The 16,159-nt window shown below is 43.7% G+C and overlaps 2 protein-coding genes across 4 annotated transcripts in view; one reads left to right on the top strand and one right to left on the bottom strand.

Moving 5' to 3' along the window:
• Positions 1–3,992, bottom strand: part of SCYL2 (SCY1 like pseudokinase 2) — a 50,515-nt gene extending 46,523 nt beyond the window's left edge. For all 3 annotated transcript variants that reach the window (XM_029078904.2, XM_029078903.2, XM_029078905.2), the window contains exon 1: positions 3,860–3,992. The gene's annotated coding sequence lies outside the window, so the exon portion shown is untranslated. The remainder of the gene's footprint in view (positions 1–3,859) is intronic.
• Positions 3,993–4,242: 250 nt separating this feature from the next.
• DEPDC4 (DEP domain containing 4) lies at positions 4,243–15,337 on the top strand. Its single transcript, XM_029078491.2, has 9 exons — positions 4,243–4,364; positions 7,356–7,767; positions 8,648–8,793; positions 9,824–10,010; positions 10,978–11,204; positions 11,626–11,768; positions 11,867–11,992; positions 12,999–13,077; positions 14,571–15,337. Exons 1-9 carry the CDS (start codon positions 4,280–4,282, stop codon positions 14,747–14,749), a joined length of 1,584 nt encoding a protein of 527 aa, XP_028934324.1. The 5' UTR covers positions 4,243–4,279; the 3' UTR covers positions 14,750–15,337.
• Positions 15,338–16,159: the final 822 nt, after the last annotated feature.

Below are 16,159 nucleotides of genomic sequence, written 5' to 3'. Positions count from 1 at the left end.
AAACGTCTTTTTTTCCAAAACGGTACTTTTATGCCCCAAGTCTACAGTCGCGTAATGACACACCATATTGATCTTCAATCTGCAGGCACTGCACTGTGTGGAAATGGGCAATTAATAATAATAATAATAATTATGAGGATGGTATTTGTTAAGCGCTTACTATGTGCAAAGCACTGTTCTAAGTGCTGGGGGGAGACAAAGTGAACAGGTTGTCCCAAGCGGGACTCAGAGTCTTAATCCCCATTTTACAGATGAGGAAACTGAGGCATGCAGAAGTGACTTGAAGTTAAGGGGCCTGCCCAAAGTCATCCAGCTGACAAGTGGCAGATCAGGGATTAGAACCCATGATCTCTGACTCCCCAGCCCAGGCTCTTTAATAATAATAAAAATAATGGTGGTATTTGTTAAGCACTTACTATGTGCAAAGCACTGTTCTAAGCGTTGGGGGGATACAAGGTGATCAGGTTGTGCCAAGTGGGACTCACAGCCTTAATCCCCATTTTACAGATGAGGGAACTGAGGCACGCAGAAGTTAAGTGACTTGCCCAAAGTCCGGAATTAGAACCCATGATCTCTGACTCCCCAACCCAGGCTCTTTCCACTGAACCACGCTGCTTCGGGGGCCAAGTTGATTTCAGAAGCTTGAACGGCTCCACTTCCAAAAGTTCACGGTCGGGGTCCCCGGGGCGGAGGTGAAGATCCCCTCCTCTCCGAAGAGCAGAGAGGGCTTAGGGCGGCTGCCCCGGGGGCGGAGGGTTCTTTCATCACCTACCGAGGCAGGAAAAATCATCAAGTATCCATAATAATAATAATAATAATAATAATAATGATGTTGGTATTTGTAAGTGCTTACTATGTGCCGAGCACTGTTCTAAGCACTAAGGTAGACACAGGGTAATCACGTTGTCCCACTTGAGACTCACAAATAACTTCTCTGTGCCTCAGTGACCTCATTAAAACTGTGAGCCCGTGGGATCACCAGATGACGTTGTATCCCCCCAGCGCTTAGAAGTGCTCCGCACATAGTAAGCACTTAAATACCACCATTCTTATCCCGACTCTGCCACTTGTCAGCTGTGTGACTGTGGGCAAGTCACTTAACTTCTCTGTGCCTCAGTGACCTGATTAAGACTGTGAGCCTCACATGGGTCAACCTGATTACCCTGTATCTACCCTAGCGCTTAGACCAGTGCTCTGCACATAGTAAGCGCTTAACGAATACCACCATTCTTCTCATTAATCCCCATTTTACAGATGAGGTCACTGAGGCACCGAGAAGTCAAGTGAAGTCAAGTGACCTGCCCGAAGTCACACAGCTGACAGGCGGCGGAGCAGGGATTAGAACCCATGACCTCTGACTCCAAAGCCCGGGCTCTTTCCACTGAGGCTGAAGGACGGGGTGACTGCGGACAGGGCTCGGGCCCATCGGTGCCGGGAGACTCTCTTTTCCTTAAGGCAAAACCTGCAGTGTCGGGTCATTCATTCAGTCACTCATTCACTTTATTTACTGAGTGCTTACTGTGTGCAGAGCACTGGACTAAGCGCTTGGACATGGGTTCAAGTCCCGGCTCTGCCACCTGTCAGCTGTGTGACTTTGGGCAAGTCACTTGATTTCTCGGTGCCTCAGGGACCTCATCTGGAAAATGGGGATTAATGATAAGAACGGTGGTATTTGTTAAGCACTTACTATTGCGGAGCACTGTTCTAAGCGCTGGGGGGGATACAAGGTCATCAGGTCGTCCCACGTAGGGCTCACAGGCTTCATCCCCATTTTCCAGATGAGGTCACTGAGGCCCAGAGAATTGACTTGCCCAAAGTCACCCAGCTGACAAATGGCGGGGAAGGGATTAGAATCCATGACCTCTGACTCCCCAGCCCGGGCTCTTTCTCCTGAGCCATGCTCAAGGACACCTCATTAACAGAATAGAGTAATAAATAAAATCTAATAATAATAATGTTGGTATGTGTTAAGCACTTACTATGTGCAGAGCACTGTTCTAAATTCTGGGGGAGATACAGGGGAATCAGATTGTCCCACGTGAGGCTCACAGTCTTAATCTCCATTTTCCAGATGGGGTCACTGAGGCCCACAGAAGTGAAGTGACTTGCCCAAAGTCACCCAGCTGACAAGTGAGGGAGGCGGTATTCAAACTCATGACCTCTGACTCGCCAGCCCGGACTCCTTTCACTGAGCCATGCCCAAGGACACCTCATTAACAGAATAAATAGGGCAATAAATAAACAAAATATAATAATGTTAATGTTGGTATTTGTTAAGTGCTTACCCTGTGCCAAGCACTATTCTAGGTGCTGGGGGAGATAAAGAGGAATCAGATTGTCCCATGCGAGGCTCACCGTCTTCATCTCCATTTTCCAGATGAGGTCACTGAGGCCCGGAGAAGTGAACTGACTTGCCCACAGTCACACAGCTGACAAGTGGCAGAGCCAGAATTTGAACCCATGACCTCTGACTCCCCAGCCCGGGCTCCTTCCACTGAGCCATGCTGCTTCTATATACTATATTATATAGCATTGTATATATATTATACAGTATAAAAATATAGCAATGAGCCCATCTGCCACTTGTCAGCTGTGTGACTGTGGGCAAGTCCCTTAATTTCTCTGTGCCTCAGTGACCTCATCTGGAAAATGGGCATTAAGACGGTGAGCTTCATGTGGGACAACCCGATGACCCTGTCTCTCCCCCAGCGCTTAGAACAGTGCTCTGCACAGAGTAAGCGCTTAACAAATACCAACCTTATTATTATTAAGTCACTTCACTGTGCCTCAGTTGCCTCCTCTGTCAAATGGGGATGAAGACGGTGAGCCCCATGAGGGACAACCTGATGACCCTGTCTCTTCCCTAGCGCTTAGAACATGGCTCTGCACAAATACCCTCAACAAATACCCTTAACAAATACCAACATTATTGTCACTTCACGTCTCTTACGTCACAGAGTAAGCCCTTAGCAAATACCAACGTTATTATTATTATTAAGTCACTTCTCTGGGCCTCAGTTCCCTCATCTGTCAAATGGGGATGAAGACGGTGAGCCTCACGTGGGACAACCCGATGACCCCGTCTGTCCCCCAGCGCTTAGAACAGTGCTCTGCACAAATACCCTTAACAAATACCCACATTATTATAGTCACTTCACGTCTCTGGGCCTCAGTTCCCTCATCTGTCAAATGGGGATGAAGACGGTGAGCCTCACGTGGGACAACCCGATGACCCCGTCTGTCCCCCAGCGCTTAGAACAGTGCTCTGCACAAATACCCTTAACAAATACCCACATTATTATAGTCACTTCACGTCTCTGGGCCTCAGTTCCCTCATCTGTCAAATGGGGATGAAGATGGTGAGCCCCATGAGGGACAACCCGATGACCCTGTCTCTCCCCCAGCGCTTAGAACGGCGCTCTGCACAAATACCCTCAACAAATACCCTTAACAAATACCCACATTATTATAGTCACTTCACGTCTCTGGGCCTCAGTTCCCTCATCTGTCAAATGGGGATGAAGACGGCGAGCCTCCCGCGGGAGAACCCGATGACCCCGTCTCTCCCCCAGCGCTTAGAACAGCGCTCTGCACAGAGGGAGCGCTTAACTACCACCAACACTGTTGTTGCTGGGGGGGGGGGGGCAGTCTGGGAAGGCCTCTTGGAGGCGGCGACTCGGTGGAGGGGTGCCCCGGGTGCGAAGGGGGGGGCGTGGTGGGGTGGAGGAGGGCTGAGGCGTCGCGGCCGAGGGCGGCTAGGACGGGGCCGGTGCGGTGTGCGCGGCCCCTCAGGCGCGGGGGTCGACGACGCCGCCGCCGCCGCGCGGCCCCACTCCCACCGGGCCGGGCTCCCCCTCACCTCTTCCCCCGCGCGCCACGGCTCCCGCACACGGCGCTGCCCGGGTCCGTCGGTCGTTCAGTCGGTCTGTCGGTCGACGGTTCGCTCCATGGCCGCCGCCGCCGCCTCAGAAAGCGAGGGGGGCAGGGGGAAGGAGGGGGACTCCCGAGCCGCGCTGACGTCACTTCCGGCGGAGGGGACGGGCGCGCGGCGGCGGCGGCGGAGGGCGCGCGGGCGGGGGAAGGAGGGCGCGCGGGGGGGGGGAAGGAGAGCGCGCGGGCGGGGGAAGGAGGGCGCGCGGGCGGGGGAAGGAGGGCGCGCGGGCGGGGGGAAGGAGGGCGCGCGCGCCACCGGCTCTTTTCTCGGCGGGGGCCGGGGGGAGGGGAGGGGGAGGGTCGGCCAGAGGGCGGCAGGTGCCGGGCCGCGCATGCGCCGGAGGACATGGCGCTCCTTTTGAGCCCGCGCTTTCGGCCGCTCGGCGAGGCCCGGGCTCCCAAGAAGAGGATCAGGACCGGCACGGTTACAGGTCAGCGCCTTCGTCCGAGGAGGCCCAATCAGAATCATTTATTATTCCTTCAGTAGTATTTGTTGAGCGCTTGCGACTGTAAGCCCGTCAAACGGCAGGGACTGTCTCTATCTGTTGCCCACTTGTTCATTCCAAGCGCTTAGTCCAGTGCTCTGCACAGAGTAAGCGCTCAATAAATACTATTGAATGAATGAATGCGGAGCACTGGATTTGGACTGTAAACCCGTTAATGGGCCGGGATTGTCCCTATCTGTTGCCGAATTGTCCATTCCAAGCGTTTAGTCCAGTGCTCAGCACATAGTAAGCGCTCGATAAATACTATTGAATGAATGAATTTGGAAGGGACAATTCGGCAGCAGATACAGTCCCTGCCCATTGACGGGCTTGCAAGTCTTTCTTAAGGGCTTACTCTGTGCAGAGCACTGTTCTAAGCGCTGGGGGAGAGACAGGGTCATCAGGGGGTCCCACGTGAGGCTCACAGTTAATCCTCCTTTGACATAGGAGGGAACTGAGGCCCAGAGAAGTGACTTAATAATAATGTTGGTATTTCTTAAGCGCTTAACTCTGTGCAGAACACTGTTCTAAGCGCTGGGGGAGAGACAGGGTCATCAGGTGGTCCTAAGTGAGGCTCACAGTTAATCCTCATTTGACAGAGGAGGGAACTGAGGCCCAGAGAAGTGACTTAATAATAATAATAATGTTGGTATTTGCTAAGGGCTTACTCTGTGCAAAGCACTGTTCTAAGCGCTGGGGCAGATACAGGGTCATCAGGTGGTCCCTCGTGAGGCTCACAGGTAATCTCCATTTTACAGAGGAGGGAACTGAGGCCCAGTGAAGTGACTTAGTAATAATAATAATGTTGGTATTTCTTAAGCGCTGACTCTGTGCAGAACACTGTTCTAAGCGCTGGGGGAGAGACAGGGTCATCGGTTGTCCCTCATGAGGCTCAAAGTTAATCCCCATTTTACAAAGGAGGGAACTGAGGCCTAGAGAAGTGAAGAGACTTAATAATAATAATAATGTTGGTATTTGTTAAGCGCTTGCTATGTGCAGAGCACTGTTCTAAACGCCGGGGGAGATAGAGGGTAATCAGGTTGTCTCACATGAGGCTCAGAGTTCATCCCCATTTTACAGAGGAGGGAACTGAGGCCCAAAGAAATGAAGTGACTTAATAATAATGTTGGTATTTCTTAAGCACTTACTCTGTGCAAAGCACTCTTCTAAGCACTGGAGGAGATACAGGGTCATGAGGTTGTCCCACGTGAGGCTCACAGTTAATCCCCATTTTACAGAGGAGGGAACTGAGGCCCAGAGAAATTAAGTGACTTGCCCACAGTCACACAGCTGACAAGTGGCAGAGGTGGCATTCAAACCCATGACCTCTGACTCCCAAGCCCGGGCTCTTTCCACAGGGCCACACTGCCTCTCCATCCGAATAGGGATGGGGGGCCAGGGAGAAGAGAGAAACCATCCTCCCAGACATTCATTCGATCGTATTTATTGAGCGCTCCCTGTGTGCAGAGCACTGGACTAAGCGCTCGGAATGGACAATTCGGCCACAGATAGAGACAATCCCTGCCCAATGACGGGCTCACAGTCTAATGGAGGGAGACAGACGGACCATTCATTCACTCGACAGTATTTATTGAGAGCTTACTATATGCAGAGCACTAGACTAAGCGCTTGGAAGGGACAATTCAGCAACAGATAGAGACCATCCCTGCCCAGTGATGGGCTCACGATCTAATCGGGGGAGACAGACGGACAAAAACAAGACAACATCATCACGATAAATAGAATCAAGGGGATGGACACCTCATTAACAAAATAAATAGGTAATAAATAATATATACAAATGAGCACAGTGCTGAGGGGAAGGGAGAGGGATAGGGGGCTCAGCTGAGGGGAAGGGGGAAGAGCAGAGGGTGGAGGGGGAGCAGAGGGAAAGGGGGGGGGGCTCAGTCTGGGAAGGCCTCTTGGAGGAGGTGAGCTCTCAGTAGGGCTTTGAAGAGGGGAAGAGAATTAGTTTGGAGGAGGTGAGGAGGGAGGGCATATCCAGGACAGCGGGAGGAGGTGGGCCAGGGGTCGACGGCGGGACAGGCGTGAAAGGGGTCGGTGAGGAGATAAGCGGCAGAGGAGTGGAGAGTAGGGGGTGGGCAGTAGAAGGAGAGAAGGGAGGTGAGGTAGGAGGGGCCAAGGGGATGGAGAGCCTTGAAGCCCAGAGTGAGGAGTTGTGGAGTTTTTGTTTACGTCGTGCATTCTAATTCCACTCTGTCTCTTGTCAGCTGGGTGACTTTGGGCAAGTCACTTCACTTCTCTGGGCCTCAGTTCCCTCCTCTGTAAAATGGGGATTAAAACTGTGAGCCCCACGGGGGACAACCTGATGACCTGGTATCTCCCCCAGCGTTTAGAACAGCGCTCTGCACATAGTAAGTGCTTAACAAATACCAACATTATTATTAAGTGCTTGGCACATAGTAAGCGCTTAACAAATACTACCATTATTATTGTCATTATTGTCTCCCCCCCAGCACTTAAAACAGTCCTTGACACATAGTAAGCGCTTAACAAATACCCTCATTATTATTATTACAATGATATCTCCCCCAGCGCTTAGAACAGTGTTTGGCACATAGTAAGCGCTTGACAAATACCACCATTATTATTATCATTATTGTATCTCCCCTAGTGCTTAGAACGGTGCTTGACACTTAGTAAGCACTTGACAAATACCACCACCGTCATTATTATTATTATTGTATCTCCCCCAGCGCTTAGAATAGTGCTTGGCACATAGTAAGCGCTTAACAAATACCAACATTATTATTATTATTAGATGACGCCTCCAAGCATCGGGGGCAGGGGTGTGTGGAGGCAGATGATTCTGAGCTTCAAAGGAAGGGAAGGAGCGGGAAGGGGGAAGGAGGGATGGTGCCAAAGGGGTGCTGGGGAGCCAGAAGGAGGCCGACCCCTCCTTATGTAATTTTCCAGGAGTCTCCGGTCCTTTTCAAGCCACTCAGCTGTGGAACGGTGTCATCCGTGCCCTTCAGACCCAGGTGGAAACCAAAAGAAGGCGGCAGCACCTGCGGGCCTACAGGGCCTGCTTCACGGGGGCCGACGCCGTGGACGTGGTGTTGAGTCACCTGATGCAGAATGGGCCCCTCGGCTCCCATGACCTCTCCCGGATTAAGGGAGCCCGGCTGTGCCAAGCCCTCATGGATCGGAAGATCTTTGAACCCGTCGGGACGAAGCTGTTCCGAAGTGAAAGGGAGGTGGAATTCGAAGATGCGAATAGTAGTCTTTACAGGTTTCCCGACAGCAGCCCCCCTCCCAGCCTGTGGGAGGAGAATACAGGGGTCGAAAATGCAGGACCTGATGAGAGAGATGCAAAAAGAGAGGCAAGGTCGGTGTTTCTAACGGCAACACGTTGGAACCGTGGGGATGTTCGATCAGCAACACCTTGAAACAGTCACACTTCCCCCCCCCTTCCAAAGCCCTACTGAAGGCTCACCTCCTCCAGGAGGCCTTCCTGAGAAGCAGCGTGGCTCAGTGGAAAGAGCATGGGCTTGGGAGCCAGAGGTCATGGGTTTGAATCCCGGATCTGCCACTTGTCAGCTGTAGGACTATGGGCCAGTCACTTAACTTCGCTGTGCCTCAGTGACCTCATCTGTAAAATGGGGATTACGACTGTGAGTCTCATGTGGGACAACCTGGTTACCCTGTATCTACTCCAGCGCTTAGGACAGTGCTCTGCGCATAGTAAGCGCTTAATAAATACCAACATTATTATTATTCCCAGGCTAAGGCCCCTTTTCCCTCTGCTCCCCTTCCCCTCCCCATTGCCCCGACTCCCTCTAGTTCTACCCCCTTCCCCAACCCACAGCACTTGTGTATATATGTAGATATTTATAATTCTATTTATATTAATGATGTGTGTATATCTATAATTCTATTTATATTGATGTCAGTTTACTTGTTTTGATGTCTGTCTCCCCGCCCCTGGCCCCCTTCTAGACTGTGAGTCCTCTGTGGGCAGGGATTGTCTCTCTTTGTTGCTGAATTGTACCTTCCAAGCACTTAATCCAGTGCCCTGCACAAAGTAAGTGCTCAATAAATACGTTTGAATGAATGACTGAATGAAATTGTGGAGATGTTTGCTTGTTTTTCTCTATTGCCGTTTGCTATATTGTACTTTTCAAGCACTTAGTACAGTGCTCAGCACACGGTAAGCACTCGATGAATGAATCCGGAAAATTAAATACCGATTGTTTTCTTTTAAATAGAATTGAAGCAGAAACGATAACCAATCCTCTAGCACAAGAAATGATTGATATAGGAATAGAAGACTTTATTCAAAGGGCAAATGGGAATCCGAATTTCCATGCAAATATCACGGTTAATAAGTCGGTCCACCCATTTCCCAAAAAAGGTAATTTTGCGTATTTTAAAAACTCTTGTTTCTTTTTAAGCATCGTATGTGTAACAGAGCTGTTTGTAACAATGGTATAAAAATGTATTTGAAGGTTGTCATGTGGGAACTGTTCCCAGAATTGAAGGATAATTGATAGAATATTTTTAAATCATGTAAAAAATGATTCTGTGTACCAATTGAAATTTATTGCTCTTGAGGCGAGGAAGAGTTAAAGATTTATACTATATTGGAAGTTTTGGTTTCTGTCCAACTAGAAAATGAAGCATTTGTGTCTGTCACTTGAGGGCAGACATCCCAAGCTAAATCAATCAGTAAAATTAACACTTATGATATTTTTTAAGTGCTTATTATGTGCCAAGCACTTTTCTAAGCACTGGGGTAGAAAGAAGCTAATCAGGTTGTCCCAGGTGGGGCTCACAGTCTTAATCCACATTTTACAGATGAGGGAACTGAAACCCGGAGAAGTAAAGTGATTTGCCCAAGGTCACAAAGCACACAAGTGGTGGAGTTGGGATTAGGACCCATGACTTTCTGACTCCCAGGCCTGTGCTCTACCTAATACACCATGGTGTTTCAGTAATATTTATTGATCACTTTGTACTGAAGAGTGCTGGAGAACATGCAATAGAGTTAGTAGACCCAATCCTTGCCTTCAAGGATCCTACAGTGAGACAAACACTAAATAAATTTCAGGGAGGAATAAGTAACAGAGTTTGAAGATATATACATAAGTGCTGTGGGGAGGGAGGAAGAAAGAGAGCTACAGAGTGAAGTTTGGCTGCATCCTCCTGTTTCTGAAGAAAATCATTAACTTAGTAAATGACTTTGTTATTCAAAGACCAATTTTAGAAAATAGGTTTCACATTAATTTGCTTTCTTTGAACATATGCGTAACCTATTGTGAGTGGGCTTTTTCTTTCTTGGTCAGCTAGCAAATACCATTTTATAGAAGCTAGTCTACAAGATGCATAATCTTGTTTCCAGTACTTTTAATACTGTGTTCCCTCTTCTTTCCTCTCTTTTTTAGCTGTGGAAGAAATCTGGAAACAGCAGACATTGTTACGGCTTCTTCAGTTAATTCACCTTCCTTTCTTGGAAGGTGTTTTGGAGTCTCCCATCAAAAGACTAAACCCTCAGTTGATCAGAGAAGATGATCTTATAATCTCTAACACTTTTCTGGACAGAGAAGTTACCCTGGGCTTAAATTTGCCAGTGTCAGTAATACGATTTTTATTTCAAGTCTTTAATGAAAATTAAATATACTTATCTTACATGGTTGGGAATGCCTCTTAGTCAAAAATGACACATAAGCATGCAGTGGACCAAAAAAGGCCCTTCTCTGCGAGTGCCAGAGAGATCTGTAACCCCACAGGCTAGAGGTATTTTTTCACAGTCTAGAACTATTTACTGATCGGATTAGGAAATAATCTCTGCTGGAGCCATTGTTTGAAGCAAGGGGCTGGTTGTTGATCTCCTTATCATAACAACACCCCCCGCCAACCCAAAGGTTCAAGGAGCTCTGCTAGGATTTGGAAAAATACATGAAAGCCCCAGGAGCATATACTCCCTGATCACCAGGGAACCAACATCAGCACTGATAGAATTCTCACTGATGGACTGATTAACTAGCAGATAGCTTTAGAGTATTATTAGCCGAGAGTTTATGCAAACACCTCAGGGGAGCTGCATATCCCTCAGAAGGACTGTACCTCTCTGCAAGTCCAATCTCTGCAAATCCTGAGTGTCTGTAAAGCTTTCCAGAATTAGAAAATGTTGGATTATATCGAATTATCGAATTTTGCTCTTGGTCTTGAAGTAGGCTGAGCCAGGTACTTGAAGAAGTAGACTGACACAAATTCTTCCCATTTCCATAGCTGTGTGATTTTTGGCAATGGGTCACTGCTATTTTTCACTGATGTGCATGTAGAAAAGAAGAGGTTAAAAGGTGGTTCTAGTTTAGCTTTCAGGATCATTTATTCAGTTATAGAAAAAAAGCTTTCCATTGACCTGAGTAGATAACCCCATAGTAGGTAAATTTGTAATTAAAATTGATATAAAAATGATTTAATAACTACTAAAATTTCTCAAAGATTTAGTTTTTACTTCTTAAATCTAAATATGGTATTAAGAATGCTTTGTTCACTTAAAGCAGTAACCCTTGATTTACTTTTTTTCCACTAGTACTGACAAATGGCTTAGTGCAGCAATTGAATGTTTGGAATATTTCCCAGACCAGCTGTTTGTGATGGTGAGCCAACAGTTAGTTCAGAATACTAATGAAGAATTAGAATTGAATATGCAGAAGAAGATACTCTTTGATGTTATAGTTAAATATTACAATCAGAAGAGAGACTGCCTCCTCACCGACTGTTATTCTGATGTTCATTCAGGAATACTCGAACTTCTGGGTAAGAAAAAAGGTCAATTTCTTTCAAAATTATGTCGAATGTTTTTCTCTACAAGATAAAGGTGCCAAAATTTCATTAGAAAATTAAAAAAAAAACCCAAGAGAATGGGATGAGTGCATTCTCAAGGGCCTCTCCAGGAAGCTCAGGTTGCTTACTGAGTCTCGTTGTACTTTCAGCATATCATAAGAAATATTTTGTAGTATAGCTCAGATGTTAGGGAACACTAGTAATTTAAACATTAGAGTGTTTGCACCTGGTACTATTAAAATGCAAAATAGAGATTACCTTTAAACACATTTCTCTGTCTTGGTTAGTGGCTGTACGGTTTAATTTTAAATCAAGAAATCTTATCCTTCCTTGATTTATCAGTATTTTACACAGGTATTAAAATGTTTTTCATCCAAAAATGCATGTATTTTAGAGGATGGTAAGAAGGGGAAAGCTCTGGAGGCATCACAGCTATTCTTACGATTACTTCTGCCAAATGTTAGAGAAGAACTGCGAAGGCTACTTACTTTTATGGCAGTTGCATCCAAACCAGATAGCTACAAAATACAAAAACAGGTAAACTTGTTTTTTGAAATATAAGATTAGTTTTTTTTATTATTGTCTCAAGGTACTAATTCTATACAATCATCTAATAATTTATTTTCTTTTTATAGTTTGATAATAAATCAGTGGTTATGAAAACTCTTGCCAAAGCAGTTTTACAACCCAAATCATTGTTAAAAGTACAGACTGAACATTTAATTAATTTTCTTCTGGAAAACCACTCTGAACTTTTCAAGGTATTCTCATGTCTTTCTTGAATTTCTCATGTCTTTCTTGAATCCGTTTGATATTAATCTGCTTTTGATAACCAAAATCTAAGTCATAGATCAGACTTCATTAGCCTTCAGATATGTATATTAAAGGGGTGGGGAGAAGAGATCTATTGTTTAACAACTTCAGTTTTGGGTGGAGAAAAGCATTCTTTAGAATTTTACTGTTTCTTTCATCATTGTTGCTTCCTGGCCTGTGCTGCAGTAGCTTTCACTTAATTAAAAGCTTTGAAATGTTTCTTTCCAAAAACCACCTACAATGCCCTAAATGCTATGCCTGGAGTTGCTCATAGTTCTATACTTCAACTTTTCTAAAAGTTGATTTTGTCCATTTTCTAAAATGTTTGTGGTCTCCATTGGACCTAGGCATTCATTAAGAATTTTAAAATGTCATTGCTTTAAAATCTAATTTTCTCTAGGGAAGAATTTCATCTCAAGTGAATAGAACAATCAAGTTGATATAATTTTGAAAAAATCAAAATAGTGCAATTTCTAAACAGTTATTCTACCATCCTTTCAACTGAAGCTCAAAAATGTTTCCAGCTAAATGCCCCCCTGCAGCACACTAAACTGATGGGGCCTTAACAAAAAGAAAAATTCTTGTCTTCATGTTAAATATACTGGATAAAGGCATCCAACACTAGAAAAATTTTGGGATGTTTATATCGATCAATGAATCAGCGGTATTTTTTGAGCACTTACGGTGTGCAGATCACTGTTCTAAGCATGTGGGAGAATAGCAGTACAACTGACTTAATGGTAATGTTCCAAGCCCACAAGGAACTTACAGTCTAGAGTCTACGGTCTAGGTCTCATGTTATACCGAGAGACAAAAAAGTCTTTGCATTTGAGAGTTCCAGTAGTCCCTTGTTTTCCAACAATATTGGATCTTAAAGACAGTCAGAAATGCACAGGAACCGGATGAAAAGGATACAAAACTTAAAATCTGAAAACGTTTTGTATTTTTCTACAGACACCTTTGATTTTGTTGGAAATGGTCAGTAAGAAATTTAGAAGCCTATTGGATGGAGAAGATCCAGATGCCACAACAGGTACAAAAACCAAATTTACGTGACTCTTCTGATAACTTCTTGTGCGTTTTGTAGCGGGAGTTCTACTGATAATTTTATCATGTCCAAAATGTAGTTTTCTCTAAATCAAGCTGAATTGTTCCTCAAATTTATTTACTGAGATTAGTTAATGTTTGGTTTAGGACTTTTTCAGCTCTGTAAAGCTTAAGTTTCAATTGTGAAAATGTGGCATACTTTAAATTCCATGTTAGAAAATAACCTGGTGAGAAAATCAAAAGGCCCTCAAAAATTTTCTGTAAATAAAAATACATTTGAAATCGAGCATGATGAGCTTTTTAATATGCCCTCTCTCCAAAAGTTAGCTCACGTATTAATTTTCTGTCGTGAAGGATTTTTATTACCTTGTTTAGGAATAATTATTTCTGAGTTTAGTGTACTACCGAAGACCCTGATGAGTAACCTTCTGTTGGTATTCTGTACAATGTTTTCCCGTCATTATTTTAAAAGACATTTTTCTCCATTTCAACTAAAATTTCATCCTCTTCTATTTCTTTAGGTTGCATATATTAAACTCCTTAATACTTCGTAATTGCAATCTTCATCAGCTTTTATCCTCAGTCTCTCTTTTATCCTCAGTCTCTCTGGGACTTCCTCAGTTTTCATTCTTTTCTTTTGCAATTGTTCTATATTTGTGTTAGATATGAGTTTTGATAGATTTACATTTCACTTCATTTCAGATTGTTGATTAAATTGGACAATAAAGTATGATCTTCTAGATAGCTTCCCATAGAAATAATCTGAGATTGCCTCTTAAGCTTTTTAAAAGTTTTACTCATTTCCTTTGTTCAGTTTTATAGTCCCTGTGAGTCACTTAGTATATTGAATCAAACAAAATGACTGAAATTTACAGGCAACGAATCTCTACCGGTCATTGCCCTGATTGTGTAAAGTTGATCGAGTTTTATATACGCCATACAAAATTTCAGTATTAACCTGTTTTGCCAAAGAACTATTAACTGTTCACTTCTAGAATCATCCTAGAATCACATGCCTTATGCTTACAGAACCAAATAGTGATTTTTTTTCTCATGCACACACTGGTTTTCAGCATCAAATTTGGAAAATGTTACCTACTATTGATAAACGAATAGGTCTTATTTCCTATATTCTTCTCTTTGAACATTAGCTCTGTGCGTATCGAGGACCTCTACTGTCCATGCAAAGCAATTGAAAATATTTTAATTGGAATAAAAGTGTCCTGTGATCAATATTTTGATTTTACCTAAACCTGGTTACTTTAAAATAGTTGTTTCACATTGATATTAATTGACCAAGCTGCTACTTTTCCTGATCTGCATTAATTTTCAAATGAAACCCAAGAACAAAGCACTGACTGAAGTATCCCAAACATTTATACACATCAAAAATGTGAAGCATACATAAAGAGAATATTAATATAAAGCTTATGAATTGTATTTAATATTTGTTTCCTAAACACACTTTTCTGCTTTAAGGATTTATATTTTGCCAACGTTTGCCCGGTAGAGATTACGAAAGGCAAAAGCAGACAACAATTCAACATCTCCAGCAGTTGATTCATGAAATTAATAGTAATTCCAGCATTCCTCTTAAACAGAAGAAAAAATTGCTTAAGGAATTTCAGAAACACCATCCTCCAGCTTTTGACCTCTAGGATGAAAATGTATTTTCTCTTGGGACTTAGTGCAAAATAAGGAACCATTTTCTCTATATCCCTGGTTTTATCCAAATGGTGGTGCTTTTAATTAAGAAAATCTACTGCAAAATATAACCTCAGGAGGGAGAACATAAAATTTTGAAAAGCAAAAACTATTTTTAAAAGACTATTCTAAAACTACTTGCACTATCATGCTACTGATTCATTTTGCTACTCTATAATTATACTGAGTAATACAATAGTTAAGTGTTTGTTAAAATTAGGAATTTGATGCAAGTCTCTTAGAAACGTATTAATTTCTTTAAAAGAATATCTTGCAGAAATTTTAAAGACATATCTCTTTCCACTCCCAATTCATTATTTCCAGGTTATTCTTTCGCTGCTATAATTTAAATGATTTGTATTTAAATGGTTTATGGTTTGTGTCCACTTGGAAAGTTATACTGTTTTTAACAATTTCATACTGATTTTTATTGCAAATTTATTGTATATCTATTCTTACTGCTGTTTTTACTCAGATGAAACACAAGAGAAAGCTGCTTGGGGGGAGCAGCATGGCATAGTGGATAGAGCCCAGGCCTGGGAGTCATGGGTTCTAATCCTGAATCTGCCACTTGTCTGCTGTGTGACCTTGGGCAAGTCACTTTGCTTCTCTGGGCCTCAGTGACCTGATTTGTAAAATAGAGATTGAGACTGTGAGCCCCACATGGGACAGGGACTGTGTCCAACCGGATCTGTCTGTATCCACGCCAGCACTTACAACGGTGCCTGGCACATAGTAAAGTGCTTAACAAATACCATAATTATAGGACTATTCTGTGAATATATCAATATATTACAATCTAATAATAATCATTGTGGTATCCTTTAAGCTCTTACTGTGTGCTAACCACTGTACTAAATCCTTGGGTAGATAGAAGATATTTAGGTCAGATACACTCCCTATGTCACATGGGCTCACAGTCTAAGTTGGAGGGAGAACAGATATTTATTTAATCTTCATATTACAGATGTAGGAACTGAGGCACAGAGTAGTTAAGTGAGTTGCCAATCAGCAGGCAAGTAGCAGAGTCGCAGTTTAGAACCCAGGTCCACTGAATCCCAGACCTGTGTTCTTTCCACTAAACTATGCTACACAGGATTATTTTTCCTCTTTGCCCTTTTAGTTGTCATTTATTTAGTACCTGTGGGATGCATACCAGTGTACTAGATCTTTTATAATGGGAAAGTCTTAATATAAAACATTAGTGCCCAGATTTTGGAGAGACTTGTTTCTTTTGGTAAAGCTAAACCTCAGATTAAAATGCTCTCTTTTTAAGAGTACTTTTCACTTCAAGTCTAGTGGTACAAGTATATTTCAGCATATTTCTCATGTGACTAAGAATACTATTCTATAAAGTGAATCTT

The sequence above is a fragment of the Ornithorhynchus anatinus genome, chromosome 14 (genome assembly GCF_004115215.2).
Source record: "Ornithorhynchus anatinus isolate Pmale09 chromosome 14, mOrnAna1.pri.v4, whole genome shotgun sequence".
NCBI lineage: Eukaryota > Metazoa > Chordata > Mammalia > Monotremata > Ornithorhynchidae > Ornithorhynchus > Ornithorhynchus anatinus.
This window is presented reverse-complemented; position numbering and strand designations above follow the sequence as displayed.

Excerpts from the sequence above, each read along its gene's own strand:
- DEPDC4 (XM_029078491.2), top strand. The coding sequence starts at position 4,280 with ATGGCGCTCCTTTTGAGCCCGCGCTTTCGGCCGCTCGGCGAGGCCCGG. Across the intron at positions 11,769-11,866 it reads GCTACAAAATACAAAAACAG|TTTGATAATAAATCAGTGGT; the intron begins GTAAACTTGTTT and ends TTCTTTTTATAG. Across the intron at positions 11,993-12,998 it reads ACCACTCTGAACTTTTCAAG|ACACCTTTGATTTTGTTGGA; the intron begins GTATTCTCATGT and ends ATTTTTCTACAG.